Below are 24,894 nucleotides of genomic sequence, written 5' to 3'. Positions count from 1 at the left end.
CAAATAATTTTGGAGATCACTTTTGCCCCAGGGCAGCCAAATGAAAATGCTAAGAAGAAAAAATCTTGTTTAATGCAGTGGTGTAACATTTCCACACCAGAAATAAAGCCAGATACAAAGATATCACCTCACTTGTTTATTTTCCTAGGACAACATAGTAGGTCAGAAGAACCTACAAACCACGAGCACAAAGCATTCACAAAAGCAGATCTTCACCAGGAACCCCATGTGACCGCTGAAAAGCCACTGCCAGATTATTCCAGACAGTGCCATTCCAGAGGTCTCAGGGGGTTCCGGGGTAAAGGAAAGGTGGGGGAGGATACACTCCCATGAGTGCCTTGTGCTTGTCATTCATAGGATCCAGCTGAATAAGAACCACCTGTACCAAGTCAAAAGCCCCCCCCCCAAAGAGTGATGACAACATATAGAAAGCGGAATGTCTGCAACACCCTGCCGTAACTCTTGAGGTGCAGAGTTTGGCAAACTATCTTCTACTGTAATTCAGCATTTGCAATTGTTCAAGACTTTCTATTCCTTGGCTCCACCATCAACCAAAAGGAAGAGAGACTGAGACTGGGAAGGAGATTGAGTCTGGGAAGAGAGATTGAGACTGGGAAGGAGATTGAGACTGGGAAGGGCAGCCATGAAGGAGCTAGAAAATATTTCGAAGTGTCAGGATGTGTCACTGGCCACCAAGACTAGATTAATTCATGCCATCATATTCCCTATTACTATGTATGGGTGTGAAAGCTGGACAGTGAAGAAAGCTGATAGGAAGAAAATAGATTCCTTTGAAATGTGGTGTTGGAGGAGAGGGTTACGGATTCCGTGGACGGCCAAAAAAACAAATCAGTGGGTTATAGATCAAATCAAGCCTGAACTGACCCTAGAAGCTAAAATGACTAAACTGAGGCTATCGTATTTTGGTCACGTCATGAGACGACAAGAGTCACTGGAAAAGACAGTCATGCTAGGAAAAGTGGAGGGCAGCAGGAAAAGAGGAAGACCCAACAAGAGATGGATTGACTCAATGAAGGAAGCCACAGCCTTCAATTTGCAAGATCTGAGCAAGGCTGTCAAAGACAGGACATTTTGGAGGACTTTCATTCATAGGGTCGCCATGAGTCGGAAGCGACTTGACGGCACTTAACACACACACAATTCAGCATGGATCGGCATTAAGCTCTCAAATTGACTGCTATTGGGGATTCTTCCAGAGAACCATTTCTGAATTGCTTCATCTGTCTGGCAATTAAAGATTATTATGAAGAGAAATCTGGACATGCTACAATCAACAAACTGCTGAAAGAAGGGGGGGAGGGAGTAACCTTTAGCTTCCGTTGGGTCGTTGCTAGCTGTCCTCCCGTTAAACAGCCGGCCAGCGTTCTTTAAGAGAACATATAATTTCATTCTGAATCGCTCCACAGATCATAACGGAGATGCCTTATCCACGAACACTCCTGCTCCATAAAACATCCCAGCTTTGGTATGTGTTATTTTTGGAGTTCTGATTTGGCATATCTAATTCACAAGCAGCCACGTCTCCCGCAGAGCAACTGGGGAAAGAGGGAGCACTTGGGCAACAGAACACCGACTGCTGACGGCTCCTTTCCGACAGGAACATATTTGCTTTGGTGAACAACTTTGGGGGCAAGTAGACCCCCAAGTCACCTGATGTCATTGGGGCTCACAGTACAAACCATATCTCAGTTAGGAACAAGGGGGGGGGGAGTGTGCAGAGGCACCTTGGCTGATGTGACAGAACAGCCCCAAGGAAGACAATAGCTAGTTAGGTGACGTTCTGCATCTACTCTTCTGTGTACTTCCTGCATGCTGCATTTGAGTAAGTAAGCATGCTGTTATTATTATTATTATTATTATTATTATTATTATTGTTCCCAGATTTGTTACAGCAAAGATCAGGCCTGCACAACTTGTGACCTACCAAGCCAAATGCTGCCCACTGGATTCGCAGGGCTGCAGCTCCCTACAGTAACCTTGATGGGCTTTTTTCCCCTTTTCTGGCTGGACTTGCAAAAAAAAAAAAAAAGCAGGGTTGCCAAGAACCTGGCAGTCCACAGTATGTCTTGGTGAGCTCTGGTTGGCTTGACAGGTCACGAATTGTGCATCTTGACACAGATGTTCCTTGACTGAATTGCTGATGCGTAAAAGTGATGAACAAGACTGAGCTTCATGGGACAACTTGGTGGTGTTCAAACTGGCATGGAATTCAATTACTTTGTCTACCCGTCTCCTGCTTCAGCACGGCCTCTCCACAACCCTAAAAAACTTCAGAACACCAAGGAAATGCCACCCCCCAACACAAACTCATGTATAGATTACTGGTGCCTGCCCTTGTAAATATATATTCAAAGAAAAACCTCCTAAATGGAGAATAATAAATAACAGTCCTGCAGGAAAAGCATAAGCAGCAGCCATGGGGTGCGTGTGTGACTGCAGATGAATTTTTATAGATCCACAAGCCTCTTCAATCAGCACTCCTCCATAAAGTAATAGCATACCACGGTTACATTTCTCTGCAGAGATACCCTACTGCATTTGTAGATATGAACAAAGATATTTGAGCTGTGCTGGAAAATTACCGGGCATGTCAGCATTTTACTACTGAAGCTTTCAACTGACCACCTGAGAGTGAAATGGGCTCTCCTGACGGGTGTAATCTGAATCTCAGCAGACAATCCAGAGGCCAGGAGATGTGCAGAGGAAACTGTAGCTGCAGCCACAGGCTTTACTGGACATGCATTTTGGGAATGTCATTTTCCACTCATACTTAAAATGGCCATCCAGCAAAACTAGTTGCTGGCCAGGGTTTAGGAGAAGACAGATCTACAAAACATCACCAAGAAAGTTTAATTACTCTCACATAAGAGCGAGAATAGCCATGGGAACCTCAGGTTCACAAAGACATATGGAGCCTTGGGTTCAGGTTCTGGTACTGCAACAACATAGGCCTGGGCAAGTCACTCTGTCTCAGTTCAAAAATCTGCAAAGTGGAGAACAGCAACCATCTACCTGGGGAAGTGCTGTCACAAGACACACACGGTGGCAACACTCTCTGCAAGTTTTTTGTAAAAGTTATATAGTTGATAAATAGTAATAAAAATGCTGCTAGAGGTGCAAAAGCAGCAAAGGTTTTTAAAGAGCTTACAAGATGAGTCAAGTTACCGCATTGCTTCCCCAGAGTTTCGAGTAACCCAGAAGCAAATGGATAAAAAGAAAAGAAAAGGAGCGGCGGCAAAGAAACCAGACACAGCGTGGTGCATGACACAGTCTGGAACCAATTCCAGGTGTGCCTGTGTGTGACAAAGGATACTTCCTAGCATTGTGTGTTTAATGACATTATGAAGACATCTTGTACAAGGTCATTGGGAAAGAAATGTAATCATTTGTATTAAAATGCATTACCCCAATTAAATTAGCGTCACATTTTAAAAATTAAGTTTAAAACAGGAAATCAAATAAAGAAGATGACAACATACTCCAAAACTTTGTTTGCTGGTTTTGCCAGGCAAGCTGGGGGGGTGGGGGGGAAGTGTGGGAGATGGTGCACAAAATTCAGTTACACCTTTATTTAATGAATCATCTCCTACCAGTTTCAAGCTGTAAAGCTACAGGCAGCTCTAAAATGTTGCAGTCTCTATTTGGGGCAAGCAGGAAGAATGAAGGCAGTGAGCACAATCCATCAAGGTCGACCATCCATGCCACCTCAGCCAATTAGGGTTTCACTAGGGTCTTTATTCTACCTCATGTCACTGCATGTTCCTCTGAACTCTTCCACCGGAAACTTAACCTTGATCTATAAGGAACTCCAGAAGCAAAGTCAACATCTAATGATTATTGGGGCCACCACTGCCTTCATATGAGGTTCCAGTAAGGAAGATTTCCCACCTTTTGATCTCCCCAGCTGCTCCAATGAATCCAACAATCAAATTCCCCAGGTAGGGTTGCGAGATCCAGCTTGGGAAATACCTGGAGATTTTGGAGGTGGAGCCTGAAGAGGGTGGGGTTTGGGGAGGGGAGGGACTTCAATGGGGTTTAATGCCATAGAGTCCACCTTCCAAAGCAGCCATTTTCTCCAGGTGAACTGATCTCTGTTGTCTGGAGATCAGTTGTAATAGCAGATCTCCAACCGCCACCTGGAGGTTGACAACCCTATACCCTGGGCGTACCTGGTCCAAACTTGACAATTAGGAACTGAGCTTCCTACATTATATTTTTAATGTACATATATATAAATATACATATACATACACACACACATATATATGTGTGTGTGTGTGTGTGTGTATATAGTGCTTTGTTTTATGTATTTTATTTATTTATATTGTAAGCCACTTTGAGCTCTGTAAGGAAGCTAATAAATGTTTTAAATAATAATAATAGATTATGGACAGTTCGCTTCTTGGGAAAGACAAGCAAGAGAGCAAGGGTTGGGTGGGGCGGAGGGAAGCAATGATGGCAGAGCCTCTGTTGAGTTGAGGGGAAGGTCTGGTAAGTTCAGTGGAGGAATCTGTGTCTTAGGGGTCTGAAACACAAAAAGATTTATTCCCATTCTGAAATGCACAATGCAAGCTCATGAAGGGGGAAAGCTGGAGCAAGGGGGCTTAGTTCTCAACCCTCCAGGATCTGAGATTTTGCTCTCATAAAATTTCACAACTGCACTGCCACATCTTTCAATGAGTGAGACACTTTCCCATAATTTCTCCCATGCAAACATACAGTGGGGGTGGGAAAATGTCCAGAAAGGGACAAAGTTCTATCCCACTGTTACTCGCACCCAATTACCTTCTGGTTTTGACCCCACAACCCAGCACTGTTCATAATTCCCCAGCCTTTTCCCTCACAACAAAGCCTAGGTACTTGCTACCCTTACTAAAGTTGGCTTGAGAAGGTTGCTGCAAAAACTGGGAACATACTGCAAGGAAGAGGCCCTTAATATTAACTACGAGAAGACAAAAGTCATGGTCTTCAGGAAAAAGCCCAAAATATCATCTTGGAGTATACTTGGCAACCCAATCAAGCAGTGTAGCTCCTTTAAATACCTCGGAGTCACATTTAAGGAGACCCTAAACTGGAATGTGCACCTAGCAACATCTAGGGCCTCTGCAATTAGGTACTTGCTGCTTTTAAAGACCGAACACATAGTGCTCTGCATTCCACATAGCTTGATGGATTGTGCAAGCTTCTAGACACCTGACACATATTGGCAACGCATTTAGAATTGCTGTCGAGCTAAAATAGCAGATGGTGGGAAACGGAATGCAACACATACAAACGCTTGGTCTATCTCCTTCCGGATATCTGCTACAATCTGGGCATTATCCCCACGTGCCAAGACTGCGTCCAAGGAATGGTGCTGTATTGACTCCAGGAGGCGAGCTGGGTGACCAAGGCGAAGTATCCGTTCCTTATGGCCAGCGAGTCTTTCGACCAAGTTGTCCACGGCAATGTTAGATGGAGCACAGCACAGGACCTTGAAGGGAACAGAGAGATCTCCACTAATGTGGCTTCAAGAAAAAGCTGAGCTAGAGACAGCCTAGGCATCAGGGCCAGGATGCGTGTGGCGGTGGGGTGGGGGCCGTTTATGGCCGTGAAGGGAAAAACTGCATTTAAAGTGCTGTTTCTGAGTCAGAGGGGAAACACTACTAGGGTTGACAGGTCTCTGGGTTTCACGGGGAGTTTCAGGTGGTGGGGTTTAACGGCCTTTTCAAGCTTTCCAAGGAAAGAAGGGAAAATCCTAGGGTGAGAGATCAGACTCAAGGAGGCAAGCAGGCTCTTTCTGCTTGGCTTGAGATTCTGCTATCACTCATCTACCACCCCACATCCACCAGGCTCCATCCTCTGCGGCATGAGGCAAAGCCATGCTCCTCCCTTGACTGGCAAGGTTGCCATCATTGAAGTGCCAGGATGCACCCTTCAACTCCCAGGCTCTGCTCGTCTCAGAAACTGACCCTTAGAAGGCTTGACAACCTTAAACAATCTGGAACATAGTAGTCTGGAATGGATTCCTCATTAGTTTCCCTCTTCAGAAAACCCAGAGAGCTCTCTCAGTTTTGCAAAACAACTCAAGCTCAGTAAGGAAAATGAACAGCCTAAATCAATAGTTAAGATGTTTCAGCAGAGCTGAAATCTGGGTCTAAATACCAGGTCTGTCCCAAACCATTCTGTTACCTCGGAAACATCCTGTAACCTATTTGATCCATTCCTCAAACTATACACTTGGAAAGAAGAGAGCTATCCAGTGTACAGGACTGTGGTGGGAACAAATACAATGGAGATTGTAAAATGCTTACATACTGCGCCGATACAAGAATTCGGTCACTGCTTCATCCTGTTAATCCAGTTCCTTTGATGCTCATTTTGACACATTTTGTGTTGCCATAAGTCAGCTGTGACTTGACAGCACTTTATACACACACACACACACACACACACACACACTTTGGCTCATTTTGGTATCCAAAGAAGTGAGCTGTGGCTCACAAAAGCTCATACCCTGCCAAAATTTTTGTTCATCTTTAAGAAGCTATTGGACTCTTGCTTACCCATTGTGATCTATCATTTTGGCACAGAAACTGTAGTGAGATGCAGCATGGATAGGATCAAATTATACAAGTGGTAAGACTGCTTCTGGGAGGGAAGGCAGCATGGTATAGCCCGATCTCAGCAGATCATGGAAGCTAAGCAGGGTCAGTACTTGGAAGGGAGACCACCAAGGAAGGTTCTGAAGAGGAAAACAATGGCAAACCACCTCTGCTTAATCACTTGCCTTGAAAGCCCCTTGCTGGAGTTGCCATAAGTTGGCCGTGACTTGACAGCACTTTACACACACACACACACACACACACACACACACACACACGACTGCTCCTCCTTGAGGACTTGTAATCAATGAGAGAAAGGTACAACTATCTTTGGAGACTCTGGCTGCAATCCTATGCACTCTTACCTGGAAGTAAGTCTTAATAATTAAATGGGATTTATTTCCAAGTAGACCTGCTCAGGATTTCTCCCTTAGACTCCCAAGATCAGTCACATAGGGAGAGGCTGGATTTCAAGGGTAGAACACACGCCGGTCCCATATCAGTGTAAGCGTGGTGGTTAGTGTCAAGACTAGGATATCAGAAGCCTCAGCTTAAATCCCCACTTTGCCAGGAAGCTCACTCAATGACCTTGGTTCTGTCACCCCTCTCAAGCTACCCTTTCTCACAAGTTTGTTGTGGAGACAAAATGGGGGATTGGGGGGGGGAACCATGGATGCTTCTCTGAGCTCTGTAGAGGAAGGACAAGGGGGAAGAAAAGATGTTCACTCCCTGATATCTCCAGGTAAAAGAACCCGAGTAGCATATGGGTAACTGGCCCAAATGAATGTATGAAGCTGAGTCACACCATTGATCTACCTCACCCAATATTGTTTATTGCATTGCAACTGGCAGTGGCTCTCCAGGGTCTCAGAACCTTCTGCATGCAAAGCATGAGCTATGCCCTCAACTCATACAAGCACAGAGGGCAGTGGCCTCCTCTGTTCTGGGATTGGAGTTGCTGCCAGACCTCAGACAGCACACAGTCATCACCCTGATTGGGAATCATACAACTCCGTAGAATTTATACCCACTTACTCACTTTCAGGCCTAGCTTCACAGCTTGTAGTACTATCTCTACCACAGTTGTTGTTTTGCCTGTTCCAGGTGGCCCATGGATGATAGAAAGCTCTTTCTGTGCCAGCGAGAAGCAAACAGCCTCCTTCTGGGAGGGATCCAGTGATTCATTACAGAACTTCAACAGCCCTGTAAGAAGCAGGAGGAGGAGCATTTGTTCAGATCTCAGTTCTCAGCAAAGTACATTTGCACAAGAAAGCAAGCACAACAGTACCCACCAGAGGCTGTTCTTGTCGCATTAGATGGCAGGAATCACCTTTTCAACAAAGGAAACATCCTGGTTAACCCTCTGGGAAGTCAGGATCCCCACTGTGAGCCCTCACTGAGACCATACTTCTTTTATGAAAGACAGATACAAAATTTGAAGACTGGGATATCTGCATTTCAGAAACAATCTGTCTCAGTAAGCCACCACTGGAAACAGAAAGTCAAGAAACTATGCCAGACTTCATTTTAAAAAAGACACAGCACCATTTACAGCACGGCCATCATGATCTTCCTGAGAACTTGTAAAATGGGCTGTCTTTCATTAACAAGTCAAAGCACATATGCTATAGGTAAAGGTAGTCCCCTGTGCAAGTATTGGGTCATTACTGACCCATGGGGTGACGTCACATCCCAACATTTACTAGGCAGACTACGTTTACGGGGTGGTTTGCCATTGCCTTCCCCAGTCATCTACACTTTGCCCCCAGCAAGCTCATTTTACCGACCTCGGAAGGATGGAAGGCTGAGTCAACCTGGAGCTGGCTACGTGAAACCTATTTCCGTTGGGATTGAACTCAGGTTATGAGCAGAGCTTTTGACTGCAATACTGCAGCTTACCACTCTGTGCCACGGGCTCCTACATATGCCCTACTTTAATAAAAATGATTAAGAGAGAGAGAGAGAGAGAAGGATGGTATAGGACAAGAATGGTGACCATAGAGATGTATCAGTGTATGTGTATTAAAGGGTCCAGATGGATTAGTTTGAAATATGAGATTTTTTTTTTATGTTCGTTATATACTGATTTTAACTGATTGTCAGCTTATGATGAAACATGATTTTTCCTTTAAGGTGCCTGTACAAAAGCATCTGACAATGTGGTTATTATGTCAATAAAAATGATTAATTGAATCACACATGAAATACATCCAAGACTTGGTCAGATCCAGCAACCCTTGGTCACAAGAACCACAAGCTTTTCCCCAAATCAGCCTCTTCTGTTGGCAGCTCCACTGAGGGAAGCAGCAGAAGTCTTAATTTTATCCCTTTCCCCCTCCTCAGCTCAGCCCTCTGACCCCTGGTGGCAGTTTGTCCATGCTGCTCCCCTGACCTTAGGTATCAATTTTCCTGGGGTCAAAAAGGAGAGCTGAAGGGGGAGGGGAACAAAAGGACAGATCAGCATCTGTCAGCGCCTTCTGCTGATGGATCACTGGATCCAACCCAATGTGGTCCTTATATCAACCTTTCAATATTTTTTTAGAAGACATTGGAAATATCTGCATGGATACCATTTATTTGACTGACAGAACAAAATAAACAATGTCCACTTCTTAAGAAAAAATGTCCAACATTTGCCTGCTGTTCCCAACAAGTACACAATGTGTTTGTGTCAACATTATCTACTCATTATTCTAGTACTGATATTTCTAGCAATTTGCATGTTTTACTCGAGCAACAAGGAGTATCCAGAACTCATCCCTATATCATTGCAACCATAGTATAAAGGGGAGATTGGGAGTTCTACACAGTTCCAAAGCACTTGTGAGTTACCTGGGGATTCAGAGCCTAACTACATGTTACAAACTGCATGGGTTCACCATGGGGACTTGCAGCCATACTGTAGCTGCTAGCTCCTATTGACAACTCACAAGTAACAGTGCAGCAGGGTCCGATTCAGATTGAGACCACTGTGCATTAGAGGGAGGAATGTCCACCTTCTCCCATGAGCTGTTTTCAGCTGCTGAAACAGCCTGGGGGCTGTGGGGGTAGTGTTACTTGCTCCGTTGGGAGCCAGCACATGGTATCTCCCAATGGAGCCAATAACGCCTCCCCATGGTCCATAGGCTTTTCAGCCACTGAATATAGCACAGAAATTCCTCCTTCTCTTGCACGGTGGTCCTGATCCAAACGGCAGCCCTGCTGCAATGTTACTCACGACTTGTCAATAGAAACTAACATCTACAGTGTAGCAGCAAGTCCCCGTGGTAAACTCATGTCGCTTGTAACATCTAGTCAGGCTCAAAGACAGACATTGGGGACCCTGAACTGGGAATAACGGTGACAAAGAAATTTTTTAAATAATAAATAAACATTCAAAAGAACATGCAGCACATTCCATGGCGGCTGGCAAAACAAGTCTGGCAGCAGAAAGGGTACCCATACTACTAACTAGAAAAGTGGCTCAGTTGCCTTGCTGCCTCCTAATCTGTGAACATGTATCTGTTCATGTGTCCCTGATTAATTTAAAGGGAAAAAAGGAAACTCTTTTGTTCAAAAGTGCTCCTGGGATTTGACAAGGGCAGCAGGGGGAGATGTCTTGGTGATGTCATGGATGGTGGTCAGCCACCACGAACAGCCCACATCAACCTCAAACTGAAAACCCTCATCCCTGGACAGTTAATCCAGAGACAAAAACTTCCAGGGCAGATTTGCCGCCCTAAAATGTTTTGCACGTCTTCACCCTTGGACAAGCGAGCGTTCCAGGGGTTCCTATTTTCGGCACTCTTTTTAATTATCTATCCCAGCTTCGCCTTTTCAACCGCAAATGGTACAAGGGGTTCTAGCTCTGGGCCTTATTTCATGGCTCGTTTGACGGGCAGCACTGTAGCAACAAGCAGAGGAACATTTGGTCGCCAAGGTCCAAGGGAAATCAACTAAAAAAATAAGAAGGAGATTTTACAAAGAGGGGCAGCTGGTAAGTAGGCGTTGTTGCTCACTGGTATTTGGCAAATGCTACTTGGAACAGGCATTTTCAATTTCAGGCTGGCAAAAGACACTGAATGGGCTATTTAAAGCCTCAGTAACCACAAGGAGCTGGCACGTCAGGAGGGGCACCAGTGCCACCTTTGCTCAGCCAGGCTGCCAGGAGCCATCCCATTTCAAGCAGCAGCAGAATACTTCCGTCTCCAGGCCCATTCAGCTTTCTAGACTTCTGCTGTGATGACTAACTGGAAACTGTTTTTGACACTGTTTTGTAGGAAGTGCAGAATTGTTAACACTACTGATTTTTCTACCAGTCTTGCTATTTTAGGTTCTTATTAACTGTGATGATCTCACTCAACAATATATTTAGTGGACTAGATAATTTTAGATTGCCGGAAGCAAACTTCTAAATTACAGAACTCTTCTTCAAGCAGAGGTGTTCAAAGAAAGAATCTAATAAAAAGCTACGTGCAACAGCCCGGGCTGATTTTCTCTCAGCTGCCAGAAAGGTCTTTCAAATCCAAGTAACAAACGCTGCTTAAATCTTTCTTTTTTTTTATTATAAAGGCAAGGTTGACCCTGTGAAACATCAGCTTCTCTTCTGAAGTTTTTAGAGAACTCAAAAAGTTACCATCCAACATTTTAAACATTAGCTGTCCAATTAAAAAAAATGCATTTACATTGCATTTAACAATTAAGAGTGCCTCAAGGCCCAATTTCCTCCAGACCTTGAAAAGTCTTGACAACCAAATAAACCCAAGACTTGTCACCATACTTTATATCAAAGCTTTTACTTTAAAATCATTTAAATATTAGGGCTTAAAGATATGAGAGCCAGTGTGGTGTAGAGGTTCGAGTGACGTACTAGGATCTGGGAGACCCAGACTCAAATCCACACTCTGCAGTGGAAGCTCGCTGGGTGACCTTGGGCCAGTCACACTCTCTCATCCTAACCTACCTCACAGGGTTGTTGTGAGAACAAAATGCAAGAGAGAAGAATGATGTCAGCCGCTTTGGGTCCCCACTGGGGAGAAAGGCAGAGTATAAATGAAGTAAATAAATAAATGTTTAGTTTGAGTATCTGTTATGAGGATGGAGATGAGAACTCCTGCAGTCAGTTCATGCAAGACTCCAAATATTATATACTGTTTGGTTCTTGTAGGTTATCCAGGCTGTGTAACCATGGTCTTGGAATTTTCTTTCCTGATGTTTCGCCAGCAGCTGTGGCAGGCATCTTCAGAGTAGCAACACTGAAGGACAGTGTCTCTCAGTGTCAAGTGTGTAGGAAGAGTCAGAGAGGTTGGGTTTGAGCTGAGTACTGTCCTGCAGGCATAATGTGCTAATCATTGTCCTGTAAGTATCAAGATAATGTACTAATGAGAGTTTGGTATGTTAATATGGAAGCATTGTATCCTGAAATGATCTGGTAATGTGTGAAATCCAAAGCTAATCTGCATGGCTATTGTTGACTGTAGCCTTTGTTGGTCTGGAGGTTTTTCAGGGCAGGAAGCCAAGCCTTATTCATTCTTAAACTCTCTTCTTTTCTGTTAAAGTTGTGATGATGTTTATGAATTTCAATGGCTTCTCTGTGCAATCTGACAAAATAGTTGGTAGAATTGTCCAGTCTTTCAGTGTCTTGGAATAAGACCCTGTGTCCTGATTGTGTCAGTCCATGTTCAGCCACTGCTGATTTCTCAGGTTGGCCAAGTCTGCAGTATCTTTTATGTTCTTTTATCCTTGTTTGTATGCTGCGTTTTGTACAGGGCGTTTTGAGCCAGGGCTCAGAAGAAGGAAAGGTTGTGGTTGCATCTGCTTTGTATGTTGAAGGCCATAGGCTGGAGCCCTGGCATCTCCAGGATCAGAGGGCAGATGATAGGAAAGATCTCAGCCTGAGACCCTGGAAAGCTGATGATTGTCACAGTAGACAGTACTGACCTTGATAGGCTGATAGTCTTGCAGTTTCATGTGTTCATATGTACTGTTTGATACGTTCACAGAATATATCATGCGTGCCTTTGTAATAATAAACCAGGGTTTCTTTAAATTAGCAGCTTGTTTCACAAATGCTGGTGAGTCCAGCAAACTAAACCTTTCCTGCCTCTAAGCAAAATCCTTGGCTGCTTTAATAAAGGGAGGGCAAGAGAAGCATGCCTGAAACAGAGAAAATTATTTAAGGAATAAAAGAACAGAGAGCTTATGAGCATTTCCCTTCTGAAGGGCATCACTTCTTTCAAAATTGACCCAAGGAAAAGCATCTTCCTTCAGAAAGAAATTTGGAAAGCAAAGCTAATGCTTTCAGCTACCTTGGTGGGTTCTCTAACTAGATGGATCCTTAAAACTTAGTGAAAGCTAATTTGCTGAAAAGAGGGATTTAGATTGAATTTTATGGCTCTTTTGTTTAGTAAATCTCAGTGACGTAGCCCAATTGCAACAGTTAGGGCAGGGGTCCCCAACATGGCACCATGACACCTTTCCTTTGTGCCCACCAATTGTTTTTAGAAAGTGGATGGGTCTCGGTAGGGGTTTTGCCCAGCAGAGCTTCTGATAGAGCAGATTTTTAAAAAGCTGCCTTGGCAGCAGCTGCTAACACAGCACAAGGACCTGCTATGTGTATGCAAGAAAATGTTTTAAATGTTCATTTAAAAAGGCATCCTGTTAAACAGAGCTTCTGCTTGAAATGTTGAAGAGCCACTATTAGGGTTATGCAAGACCTCACTCCCTGACATTCTGTGGTTGGCTCCACCTCCTGCGGCAGCCATTCTGTGGTTGCACTCACCACCGTGCGTCAAAATTCCAAAGGTGCCTGTAGGCTCAAAAAAGTCAGGGACCCCTGGGCTAGAGACTTCTGTTTTTAAAAAAATGAAAGCTGGGAATTCACAGAAGCTTTTTGATCTGTTGTTACAACGGTACATTGCTGTAACAATATTCTAGATCCAATTTTTGGGGGGGGGGAATTGCAAATGCCATGGTGGCTTGAGGGGGGCTGCTGGGGTACTGGGGCAGAGAAACCTCCCATGTGGAAGCTGTGTTGTCTCTGCACTTTATCTGCAGCAGCTCAAACAACGGGGAAACCACTCTCTATATGGAAACCACCAGCACTACAAATGAAACTCTGCCGATCCTCCTTGACAGCACCACAACATTCCCATCAGCATGAGTTACACAAGTAGTTCCACCATATAGAACTCTTCACAAAATGGTTATTTCATTTCAAGAAAAGAATGAGTGATAACAGCATTGCTACATATATACTGCTCATGGGAGAATGCTGACATCTGGTGGTTACCACCTATTATTGCATAGGTTTTACATGCTCCATCTAACCATCTCCTTCATGAGCTAGCTTTCTGTGTTTAGGTTGGCTTTTTTAACATGAGGAAATAGTAAAATATGATTCCCCTACCTGCATTTTGACTGAAATTGTTCCACAAGTGCTATACCATGTGCTTTTTTTTGAACATGCAGATTGCTTGTAGTCAAACTGTAAACGTTCTGACAAATGCTTGCATAACAAAGCATGCACCAGCTTTCCCCAGTGGCTAACCTAGACAAGGTGGTATGACTGCATTGTTTATTAGTTTTCAAGTCTTGGTCATGTAAGGGGATATTATGTGACTGTGACCTTTTTCTTCCAGGTATTCTTCATAAGAACAATTGGATTATGTTGTTTGCACAGTAAGAAAAACACCTACAATGCATAATTTGTAATTTAAGACCTAGTATATTGTGTAACTTACGGCACACTTTGAAAGCAGAACTTGTGCACAATGGCACTGGGGACTCCTGAGGGCAAGATTAACTAACAAAAACGGGAAGGTTTACGTTTGGCAGTGCTACCCTATGCATAGTTACTCCAGTCTTTTCCCCTTGAAACCAACTCTGCACAGGATGGCACTGTGGCTGTGGAGCACTATCATGGATATTTGCATGGGTCCCATTAAAATAAATAAAGCCGGGACAGTATGAGTGGCTGGTGGCTTGGGCCTCAGCTTCGGAGCGTGCAATCATCCTGGCTAACTACCACTGCCTGCCTGTTCTCCATAAATTTTTGATTACAACTTCAGGGACCGTTTCTACGATACCTGCATAGGACCAGCAAATGGTGGGTAGAAGTAGCCAGCCAGCCCAACGATGAAAACTGTGGGTCCCCCTAGCATTATTCCCACAGATAGCATAGCTCAGCAAAGGAAAAACTGGAAAGGAAAAAGAGGGGAAGCCTTATATGCGATTGCCAGGAAACATATAAGCAACCCCCCTACCGCTTGATGGCTAACAGGTAGCATCAATGTACACCACCGGAGTGGAACAGATGGGGTGGGGTGGTCTAGTTGCTGACTACTGATTGTAAGAATACACTGAGAGCACTGATGCAGATGTCAGGATCCCGGCTACATGGACATTCTTCAAAAGCACTTGCATAGATGCAAGCGAGAAAGCAAGCGTGAAAGCAATGGAGGGAGAATCCTACTGCAAAGGGCAGGGGGCAAAGAGGCAGAGGGGCCAGCAATGAATTAAATCCTCAGTTTGCCTTTTTTTTTCCTTCAAAGCATTTGGGGAAGCAGCACTCATGAGAAACTATCAGTGCAATCCTGAGCAGAGTTACACCTTTCCAAGCCCATTGACACCAATGGACTTAGAAGGATGTGACTCTGCTTAGGATGGCACCGAATGAGTTCAATATCCCAGTTGGGAAAGCACAGACTTCTCTGAGTGCTTCAGTTGCCATGACTTCACATGGTTTTACCTACATCCAAAAAGGAAAGACAAAGTTCTTACTTGTATCACTGGAGTCGCTGGGTTCAGAAGAGCAAAAAAGGACATCAATAAGACCAGAGGCTGGGCCAGAGCGATACTGACTGAGTGTGTTTAAAGCCCTGCCAAAAAGAATACAAAGAAGGAGCTCTTAAAGAGAATTCCTTTAAAGGCTTCAAAAAACAACAAGAAATAGTAACATCCCAAATCACTACAGAGAATTTATGTAGTTCCATTTAAGGATGAACCATTATAGAGGTTTTTCTAGCATTCTGTAGCTTTAGAAACTGTGGGGATACATCAGGTTCCACTCCATGTTCTCTCCAAATAATATTTCATTTATTTTTGCAAGCCCAGAGCTCTTCATGCCGATGCACACGATCACACCACAGTGTGTTCCAGTTTCAAGTAACCAATAGATGCACATAGCTTAAATGCCATAAATAAATAACCCTAAAATGGCTATCTTTCTTCAAATACAGAACTCAAGGTGCTGCTCTGGCCATCTGGCCACCTGGAGATCACTTGCTTTAATAAGGTCTAGTCTTAACAGGGAAAATCACCCAGATTAACACTATATGCAGCTGCCACAGCATAAGAACTTTCTAGCAAGGCTTATATGGTAAAACTGCTGCATCCCTTGAAGAAGTCAACACAGCTCCCATTGTTAAAAACAGTTGCCAGCACCAAAAATTGGGGAAGTCAGGCAGCCACGTAGAAGCCCAGTAAAGTCAAGTCAAATAGAGCAGCATCTACACACTGTATCTGGCCCAGCTATTTTCCTTACCGTGGGTCATCTACTATTTAAAAAAAGACTCCAGTGTTGGGTGTCGCTTTACCTCTTGCAGTCTACAGGACTGCAAGGAGACAATCCTCTCCCAGCTCAAAACATGAGACTGAGAAAGGGTCAAACTAGACATGACAAAGTCACAGGTCTGCTAGTCTTTTAATGTCAAATTACAGTTGTGCAGAGACCTGACTCAGATGGGAGCTGCAAAGGGCGAGAAATGGTCGAACTCTTCCACTCCTGCACAATTTCACAAATCAAAACAATGTTCCCAGCATGGCCATTAGCCTTTCGAAGGAAAATAGATGGGTACCCATGTTTTGCCCTTTTCTTTTTCTTTAAAAGATTGTAACGACACAATTTTGATTTGCAAAAGCTTATAGCGGTGAAAGCATTAACCTTCGTTACCCTTCTCAATGTGGCTGTGATCTCGACTCCAGCTGTAACTGTTCCTCAAAAGATGGCTGGAAGACAGGGTTGTAGATCTCCCAGCATCATCTGTACTGAGCTAAGAAAGCACTTGACTACAAATACAGGGATTAAAATATTCAAACACTAGAGATAGCATTGTGAACACTTCCACACTGCTTGTGGTCCTGCAGTGGGGTGGGAGAGATAAAGGAGAAGGAACCAAGTAATCCCCTTCATTAGTTATTACAACTTTGAAAGGACTTTAGAAGATATTACAACTATTGCAAAGGCATTGTCTATTCTCTATTAAATACATCAGAAGTCTAGAACTGTATTGCTAAAGTGGTTAAAGTTATAGTGGTTAAAGTGTTGGACTAGGAACTTGGAGATCCAGGTTTGAATCCCCTCTACCATGGAAGCTTGCTGGGTAGCCTTGGGTCTGTCATACGCCTCACAGGGTTGTTGTGAGGATAACTGGAGGACAGAGTAATGATATAAGTCATTTGGGGTCTCCACTGATGGAGAAAGATGGGGTATAAATGTAGTAGCATGCCTATTATATTAGGTGCTTTGGAACACAGGCAGGATAATACTTCTGTAGTTGTCTTGTTTGTGGGCTTCCTAGAAGCACCTGGTTGGCCACTGTGTGAACAGACTGCTGGACTTGGTGGACCTTGGTCTGATCCAGCATGGCTTTTCTTATGTTCTTAAAGGTAAAGGCAAAGGACCCCTGTGCAAGCACTGGGTCATTCCTGACCCATGGGGTGACATCACATCCCAATGTTTACTAGGCAGACTTAATTTATGGGGTGGTTTGCCAGTGCCTTCCACAGTCATCTTCCCTTTATCCCCAGCAAGCTGGGTCCTCATTTTACCGACCTTGGAAGGATGGAAGGCTGAGTCAACCTTGAGCTGGCTACCTGAAACCAACTTCTGTTGGGATCAAACTCAGGTCATGAGCAGAGCTTGGACTGCAGTACTGCAGCTTACCACTCTGCGCCATGGGCTCCTTCTTATGTTCTCACTACATAAATAAATACCTACATTTACCTTTTAAGCCTCTTATACGTAACATCATTGGCAAGTTTCAGCAGGCGATAAGAGTTCTCCTGGTCCAAGCTCACAAGGTTATTCTGAGGCTCATCAACTGCAACTGTAACTGACTTGGGGGCCATGCGGGTGACAATTCCTGTGGCCAGCTGATCCCCTTGGCCAGCCATTTCATACAGTCCGACAATGTCACCTGTGGAAGAGAAATCATTACAGAGAGGAAAATACAGAGCACAGAACAGAAAATGCTTTAGTAGAAACACTACAATTAAGCATTCCACTTCTCAGGAATGGATGATACATCTTGCTGAAAGTTCCCCCCACCACAAGACTGTACAATTCAGTTGTCCAGGTCTGCACAGCTGCCTGCTTGCATCTCTCAGGACTCCCATGCACCTCCCACTTATCCACTAGCCCCATCAAGATCCACTGCAAAACATCCCCTTGAAAACAAAGCAGAAAAGCACATAATTTTATTTTGGGTGCACAAGTTCACATCTTGAAATTTCATCCCATACTGGTCCACTGCTTTGAAAGACACAGCATGAATCCTACTGGAAACCCACCTGCGTTTTAAAGGTACATTTACCGACTACTTCCTGTATTTCTATATTAGCTCAAGACTGTCAAATAAAGAACATGGGGAAATGGCAGCTTGAATACATCCTTAAAAGAGAAAGTACTGCCTTGCACTGATGCAGAAATTGACTTGATTTCATATAACAATATGCTTCCTAGCGGACTTGGTTGGCACTTGATTGAACAAACAGTTCATTGATGCAGATTATAGAGAACTAGGCATGCCATGGGACCTAAACAATGTCACTTTAATTTAAGTGTATCTTGGCACCCCTAACTTCCTCTTAGATTTGCCTCAATATTTCAGAATACCTAAAGGTAACCTTACAGATGGGCTCTTTCAAAAGCCAGAGCAAAGACAGTAGTTCAGACAAATACAAGTTGATGCTGTTCAAGTAAAATGAAAGACTGTGCAGTAAATCTATATGCTGGGAAGCCCTTTGGAGGAAAACATATCAGGTCTGCCATACACTCATAATTTTACCAAGCATTTGATGTGCCTCACAACCTTCCCAATTTCAGTGTTGTGCAGACAGAGTAAGGTCACAAGCATTAGAAGCTGGCTTCTGTATCCATGTAAAACCAGTATGTGTCTCAACAGGATCCCTCACTAAAAGTAACTGGGCTATCTTATTTTCTTTTTACATTTTATATGGGTCCCTCTCTAGATCCCAGAATACCAATGGGAAATCCAGAGAAATCTTCATTACTACAGCCCAAAGCTGATACTGCCACAGGCAATACGTATCAGTGGACTGGGTATTCTTCAGTGCTAAAGCATAGACACACAATAACTCCTAGATGCTCAAGAATACAGGTAAAGCTGAACTGAAATGTGAGAGACTTCTAGCAAATTTTCAATCACAACAAAAACAGAGGACAAAATTGGAAACAGGAAACTCCTTAAAAAGACAGATAATTCAAGGCAGCTAGAAGTGATCATCTGGAGCACTGTGATCCGGCTCTGATCCTAGGTTATCCAGAATTAGGAAAAATTTACCCAGAAGCCAGATTTAGATAAGCATCCAGATTTAGATAAATGATTGGGAGTTTGATGTCAACAGAAATGTTTCATATACTCACACTCATATTTATAGATCTAAAATATACCAAGTTTTAATGTAAACACTGTTCAGGCTTTTTTTTTTAAACTATTGATGATATGATGATAAGTAAGAATACCTCCTGGTTTGGAAAGTAACTGCGGTACCAGCAAAGTTTATGAATACCAGTGATTTAAAGCTAAGCGGTTGGGTGTCTCAAATCATTATAAAAGCTGTTGTTTAAGACAGCAAAAGAACTATATTCCTTTGATTGAACATGAGAAGAATACAATACACACTGCCTCTACTGAAACAAGTTCACAGTTTTATAAGCTTTATTCTGAATTGTACAGTAAAGACAAAACAATTTCAGAAAAAAGATTTGGAAACTTTTTTCTCTCACCTTGATCTTCCATGGATGAAATAAAAGCAGTGATAATTAATATGAATAATGGCAAATTCCCCAGGACCAGATGGGTTGCCTACTGACTGGCATAAAATCATTTCAGATTTCTAAATTCCAAAAGTTACCAATTGTATAATGAGATTTTTGAGTCTGGCTGATAGAGATTGTTACATGATGCCTATATCGCTGTGACCCCAAAACTGGACAAGGACCATAATCGGTGTGCACATTTTTGACCTATTTCTTTGATGTGAATGTAGATAAGATATTAACTGCTATTCTTGCTAATAGACTTCAAAAGGTTGTTACAACATTGGTACACATAGACTAGAGTATGATTTATACAAGCTTGGCAAGGCTCTGATAATTTTAGGCTGGTCACTGATCAGATTGCGAAATAAAGATCAGATCTCATATTATTTAAAGCAATCTCCATCTTCCATTCCCACATTTACGAATACGACTCATTCCTTTGGAAACTTGTCTAGGTATTCGATTAACTGAGCATAATTTGAGTTGATGCAACCGGAAGAAAATATATCACAGAATGTGTTTGCCTATGGACATTTTCCCTGGTACCCTCATGTTATCACTTATTTTGGAATACTGATTCCTAGATATATGACACAGATAATTATTCTAAATTGTAACAAGTTAATTGCTGATATATCTTTGGATTTGGACAGATGGGCAACTTTAAACTTATCTTTATGGGGCAAATACACTTGAAATAAATATTATACTTATGATTATTTATATTCTATGTGCAACTGCCTTCTATATACCTTGCAGATATATTAATAAAATACTTTGTTTCGGAAATTTATGTGGGGTTCCTTATTGCCTCAGATTTCTTTAAAGAGAATGAAACTTCTGTTTAATGAATCAGGATTTGGTTTCCCTGATCTTAATTTATATCATCAGGCATATCTGTTAACTTGTACTAATTATCGGGACTGCTGCTTGCAGTTGGACTATCCATCTTGGGCTCTTTTGGAGGCTTCTTGTCTGGTGCCCCTCTCTAAGTGGAACGCATTAGGGTCTACTTATGCTAGAGTGGATCCCATTCCTCCTGCAATTTCTGCAGCGAGAGACAGTGGTGCATAATGTCACAACAATATCAGTTTGATCCATTTTCACATGCTGAATTAACATTATGGTCCAATCGAGACCTAAAAAGTGGAAAGGAATCTTTTTTATGAAAGGCCGACAGATAAGAGGATTTTTACATTGGACCAGCTGATAGACTATGATGATGAGTATTTGTAATTTTCTTAGCTGAGGTCTAGATACGACTTATTGCCATCCAATAGAGGTTGACAACTGCAACATCTGTTGGTATCTAAATATGGCCCTGCAGCATTAAGCGTCTCAGAGTCCCCTTTGCTCCTGGAAGCTCTAACTGAATCGATGCAGAAAACAAAACCTACAATATTTTGTCTAGAAATATTTGATGTCCATTAATAAATATGATATGCAGAGTCTCAGGAATGAATGGAATAAGACGCTAGATTGCTCTATTTTGCCAAAACAATAGGATATGGAGCTAGGTCGTCCTATTTTGCCAAAACAATGGGCTATACCTACTCTCTCCATGGATCTTAAGATGTCCTGTACACCACAGTGACCCTTTAGCAAAGGACTGTGCAAAGCATATAACTGCTGGCATTATAGCTCACAGGATGCACCCCTTAAATATATGCTTTGCATGTGTCCAGTCATTCGGTTTTTCTGGGAAGAAGTTATTTTTCATATCAATTTTGTATCAGAATGTTCACTGATTTTTGAGGATGCTTATGTACTCTTAAACTATCTGCCCGTCTCTTGGAGGCTAACCGATGGTCAATGAAAATGGAACCTATGTGTTCTTACTACAGCCAAAAGACTCATAGTACAACATTGTAAAGACCAAAGCCCATCTCCAATAAATCAGTGGATTAAGAACCTTAGAACTCTATCAGTATTTGAATGCATGGAATATAGATGATAATTGTATATGGACTTATTGGAAACCTTTTATAGAAACTTATGTGTAGCTCTGCCAGGACTATTGTTATATTTTTGCCTCTATTTTATGCATACCTTTTTTCTATAAAAAAAATTCTATTTTTGTTGCTGGATTTTGAGTTTTCCCCCCTTGTTCTTCTTTTTCTTTTGAAAGAAATAAAGAAAGGAAGCTGATTATTTAAATTGTGATTTAAATCTACTCAATCTACTCTGCTTAAATCTTCTAAGAAATGTCACCTGCCCTTAAGTAAATGTCACTCATTTTCAACTATAGTAAAGCCCAATTTTCATTTTACTTTCACTCTGCCTTTCTCCTGCTACCTCCCTCTACTTTCTGAAATATTTATTAAGAGAAAAACTCAGCTGTGCATAAATGATAATGTTCCATCCCTAGCAATTATGAACTCAACTGACAATGTCTGTAGCTCATGCTGGCTTTAGAGTCACATTTTAGAAATGAAATGCTTTTGCAGAACCAGTGTGCAGAGAGATGGTGCATTTTTAAAGGCTCTAGGGGCTCTTTTCAAAGCTCATAACTGTCTGAACACCACACAGTATATTGCCAGATTGCTGGGTTGGGCTGCCTGTCTCTCTCCTTCCTCCCTCTCCCCTCTTGGAGTTCCCTTCCTCCTCCTGGAAGGGTGAAAAGAAGATGCCCTTTGGATACTGTACACAGAGACAGATTCTGAAGGTTATGAATAGGTTTTTCTCCCTCTCTCTCAAGTGGAAGATGAAAGAGGAACAAAGCATGCTCCAAATTCGGGGGAGGGGGGGAGAGTAGGCAGCCTTTCAGATCACATGTTACAGAGTATATAGGCTGGGCCTGGGTCCCTGACCAGAATCAGACATAACAGTTGTAGATTCTCAGTTCCTTTGTGTGCAGTACCCAGTGAGGATTAGGACCATACACAGGGAGGGGGAGTTTCAGCCTGACCCCCTGCACCCCTTTTCCTAACCTGAAACAATCCTGGGGGGTCCTACTGGACCAGTTCAGCAAACTCCCAGGGAACATGTCAGTTTCCCCAAATACCACCTTCCTGGGATGGTTTCAGGTTAGGAAAATGGTGCAGGGGGGAATGCTGAAGCCCCTTCTCCATGTGCACCATGATCCTGACAATGGTGCAGGGAGGTGCGAAAGCGCACAGAGAGACTGCACAGTTTTCTTTTTTAACAGGCCTCAGCACTTAAAATTTTTTTGCAGAGCAGATTTCTTAACTAGTTTGTTTAACTGTGAAATACTGGCTCAATGACTCAGAGACCTGCCAGTGTAACAAAGCAGCCAGGATACTGGGTCAGATTCACAGCACACAGCATTTCTGACTACAGCCCATGAGGTGATCTGCTTAACAACATATGAAGAGGTCTTATTGAGTCAGCATGCTGGCAATTTAGTACCCACAACTGTGCAATTTATCTTGGAAAGCCTACGTAGCTTTTTTTGTTTCCATGTCAAGAGCCAGATTTAATTTAAAGGCTTTCCATTTGAAAGCTTTAAAAAGGTTTACAAAAGACTCTCAGTCTTGTTTCCTTTTTTAAAACAGCAACGTAAGGACCACCAGGTTAAAAATACAAATAAATGTGTACATCAGAAACAGGACTCTGGAGCCATAATGCACGGTTGTTCTACAGATCAGCTTTAAACAAGGAATAGCCATTTTAACAGAGAAGTCTTTGATAGGATGAGGCAAGAACTGCCTTGGTAAACCAGAGACACGCCAACTATACTGGTAGCATCAGGTCTTTCTAAAACTCTCAGTATGAACCTTAATGGGCTATAGCCGCCTCCTCCATTTCACAATCCTGAGCCAGAATAAAGTATGAAACTTCATTCATTATTCAAATGAGAGAGAAGAATACGTATCAGTTTTAGCTATTTCCAGCCAGTCGTTCTGTATTGGAAAGTTTGCCCTTGTATTTCCTCCACTGCAAACACCACACAACCTAGCACAGTCCAGCCTTCCGCACAGCACGCTGTGCCAGTTGTTAATATGGACAAACACACACAAGACCCACTTAGACCTCTTACAGCTCTCATAATAGTACTCCATCAGTCTGAGTTACATTTTTTCCCAGCCAAGTCGCAGCCAACTTACGGCGACACTGTAGGGTTTTCAAGGCAAGAGACATTCAGAGGTGGTTTGCCATTGCCCGCATCTGCATAGCGACCTTAGTATTTCTTGGTCTGCCATGCAAATTCTAACCAGGGCCAACCCTGCTTAGCTTCCGAGATCTGACAAGGCCAGGCTAGCCTTGGCTATCCAGGTCAGGCTGAACTACATTCTACTGACCTAAAATAATCAGCTGACTTCTAATATCTGTACAGAAATTTCACAGTATTTCGTTAAAGTTAGTAGAACTTTGCCTTTATTACTTTAAATGCACTAACCTGAAGAATGGCCTTCGGCAACTTTTCCAAGTTTTCTGGGACATTTACAGAATAGAGAGAAAGCTCAAATGTAGGAACATAATAATTAACATCCCACAGAATAATACTGACTGTAGTGGTATCAATCCGTGGGCTACTTCCATGATTAGATGACTGAACTGTTAACGAATAGGAAATTTTTTCACGGCCCAAAGGTTTAGCTACCATTATTACCTCAGTGACAGTTTTGTGGGTTCCTTATTATAGCTTTAAAGCAAGATGATATACCAATCCATCCCAGGATTTGATTTTAATCACAGGCCTGGTTTCCTTAATGCTACAGGCACACTTTAATTCTAAGACTGTGACATAACTGATGTTGCAAGAAGAACTTGCGATGCACCTCTGTGTTCAGTAGTCAAAGCTAAGCTTAGCCTTTAAGTCAACAGGTACTTACTTACCAGGCCCAAAACGGTTACAAGGCAGCTCTGCGAGTTCCGAGCCATGCTTTCTAGGCTGAAAAGTTACAAGCAGCCGGCCATACAACCCAGTCCTTTGACTGGCTATTGCAAGCTTCAGCAAGCAGACCCCTCTGCGTTGCAGCTCTTTCAGGGAGATATTTTCCTGCCATGCCCTGGAAAGAAGAGAAGTAAAATGCAATGGCTGATAAGTGAATTATAACAATTAAAAAGTTTGGCCCTGCCCTCAAAAAACTGAGGTGAAAAATGTCAAGGGTGGAGCTGGTGACAGCTATGAAAAACTGTCCAGGACATGCAAAAGTGTGAAACAACGTAGGAATGCTCTCATGTTTTTTGAGACATAGATAAATAGATCAATCTCTTGACTTATTCCAAAGGTGGAGGGTTACTAGGACCTCTTTACAAGTTTGCCAGTTTAATGTTCAT

At 42.8% G+C, this 24,894-nt stretch overlaps 1 protein-coding gene across 1 annotated transcript in view; it reads right to left on the bottom strand.

Annotated features, from left to right (window-relative positions):
* Nucleotides 1–24,894, bottom strand: part of IGHMBP2 (immunoglobulin mu DNA binding protein 2) — a 97,330-nt gene that overhangs the window by 66,816 nt on the left and 5,620 nt on the right. The window contains exons 2-6 of the mRNA XM_056851976.1: nt 24,451–24,623; nt 17,590–17,782; nt 15,366–15,463; nt 7,645–7,808; nt 5,294–5,494 (exon numbers count right to left, since the gene is read on the bottom strand). Coding sequence (XP_056707954.1) covers nt 5,294–5,494; nt 7,645–7,808; nt 15,366–15,463; nt 17,590–17,782; nt 24,451–24,623 — 829 coding nt within the window. The remainder of the gene's footprint in view (nt 1–5,293; nt 5,495–7,644; nt 7,809–15,365; nt 15,464–17,589; nt 17,783–24,450; nt 24,624–24,894) is intronic.

This window comes from Euleptes europaea, chromosome 6 (assembly GCF_029931775.1).
Source record: "Euleptes europaea isolate rEulEur1 chromosome 6, rEulEur1.hap1, whole genome shotgun sequence".
Lineage (NCBI taxonomy): Eukaryota > Metazoa > Chordata > Lepidosauria > Squamata > Sphaerodactylidae > Euleptes > Euleptes europaea.
Note: the sequence above shows the minus strand (reverse complement) of the source record. Positions and strands in the feature narration are given on the sequence as shown.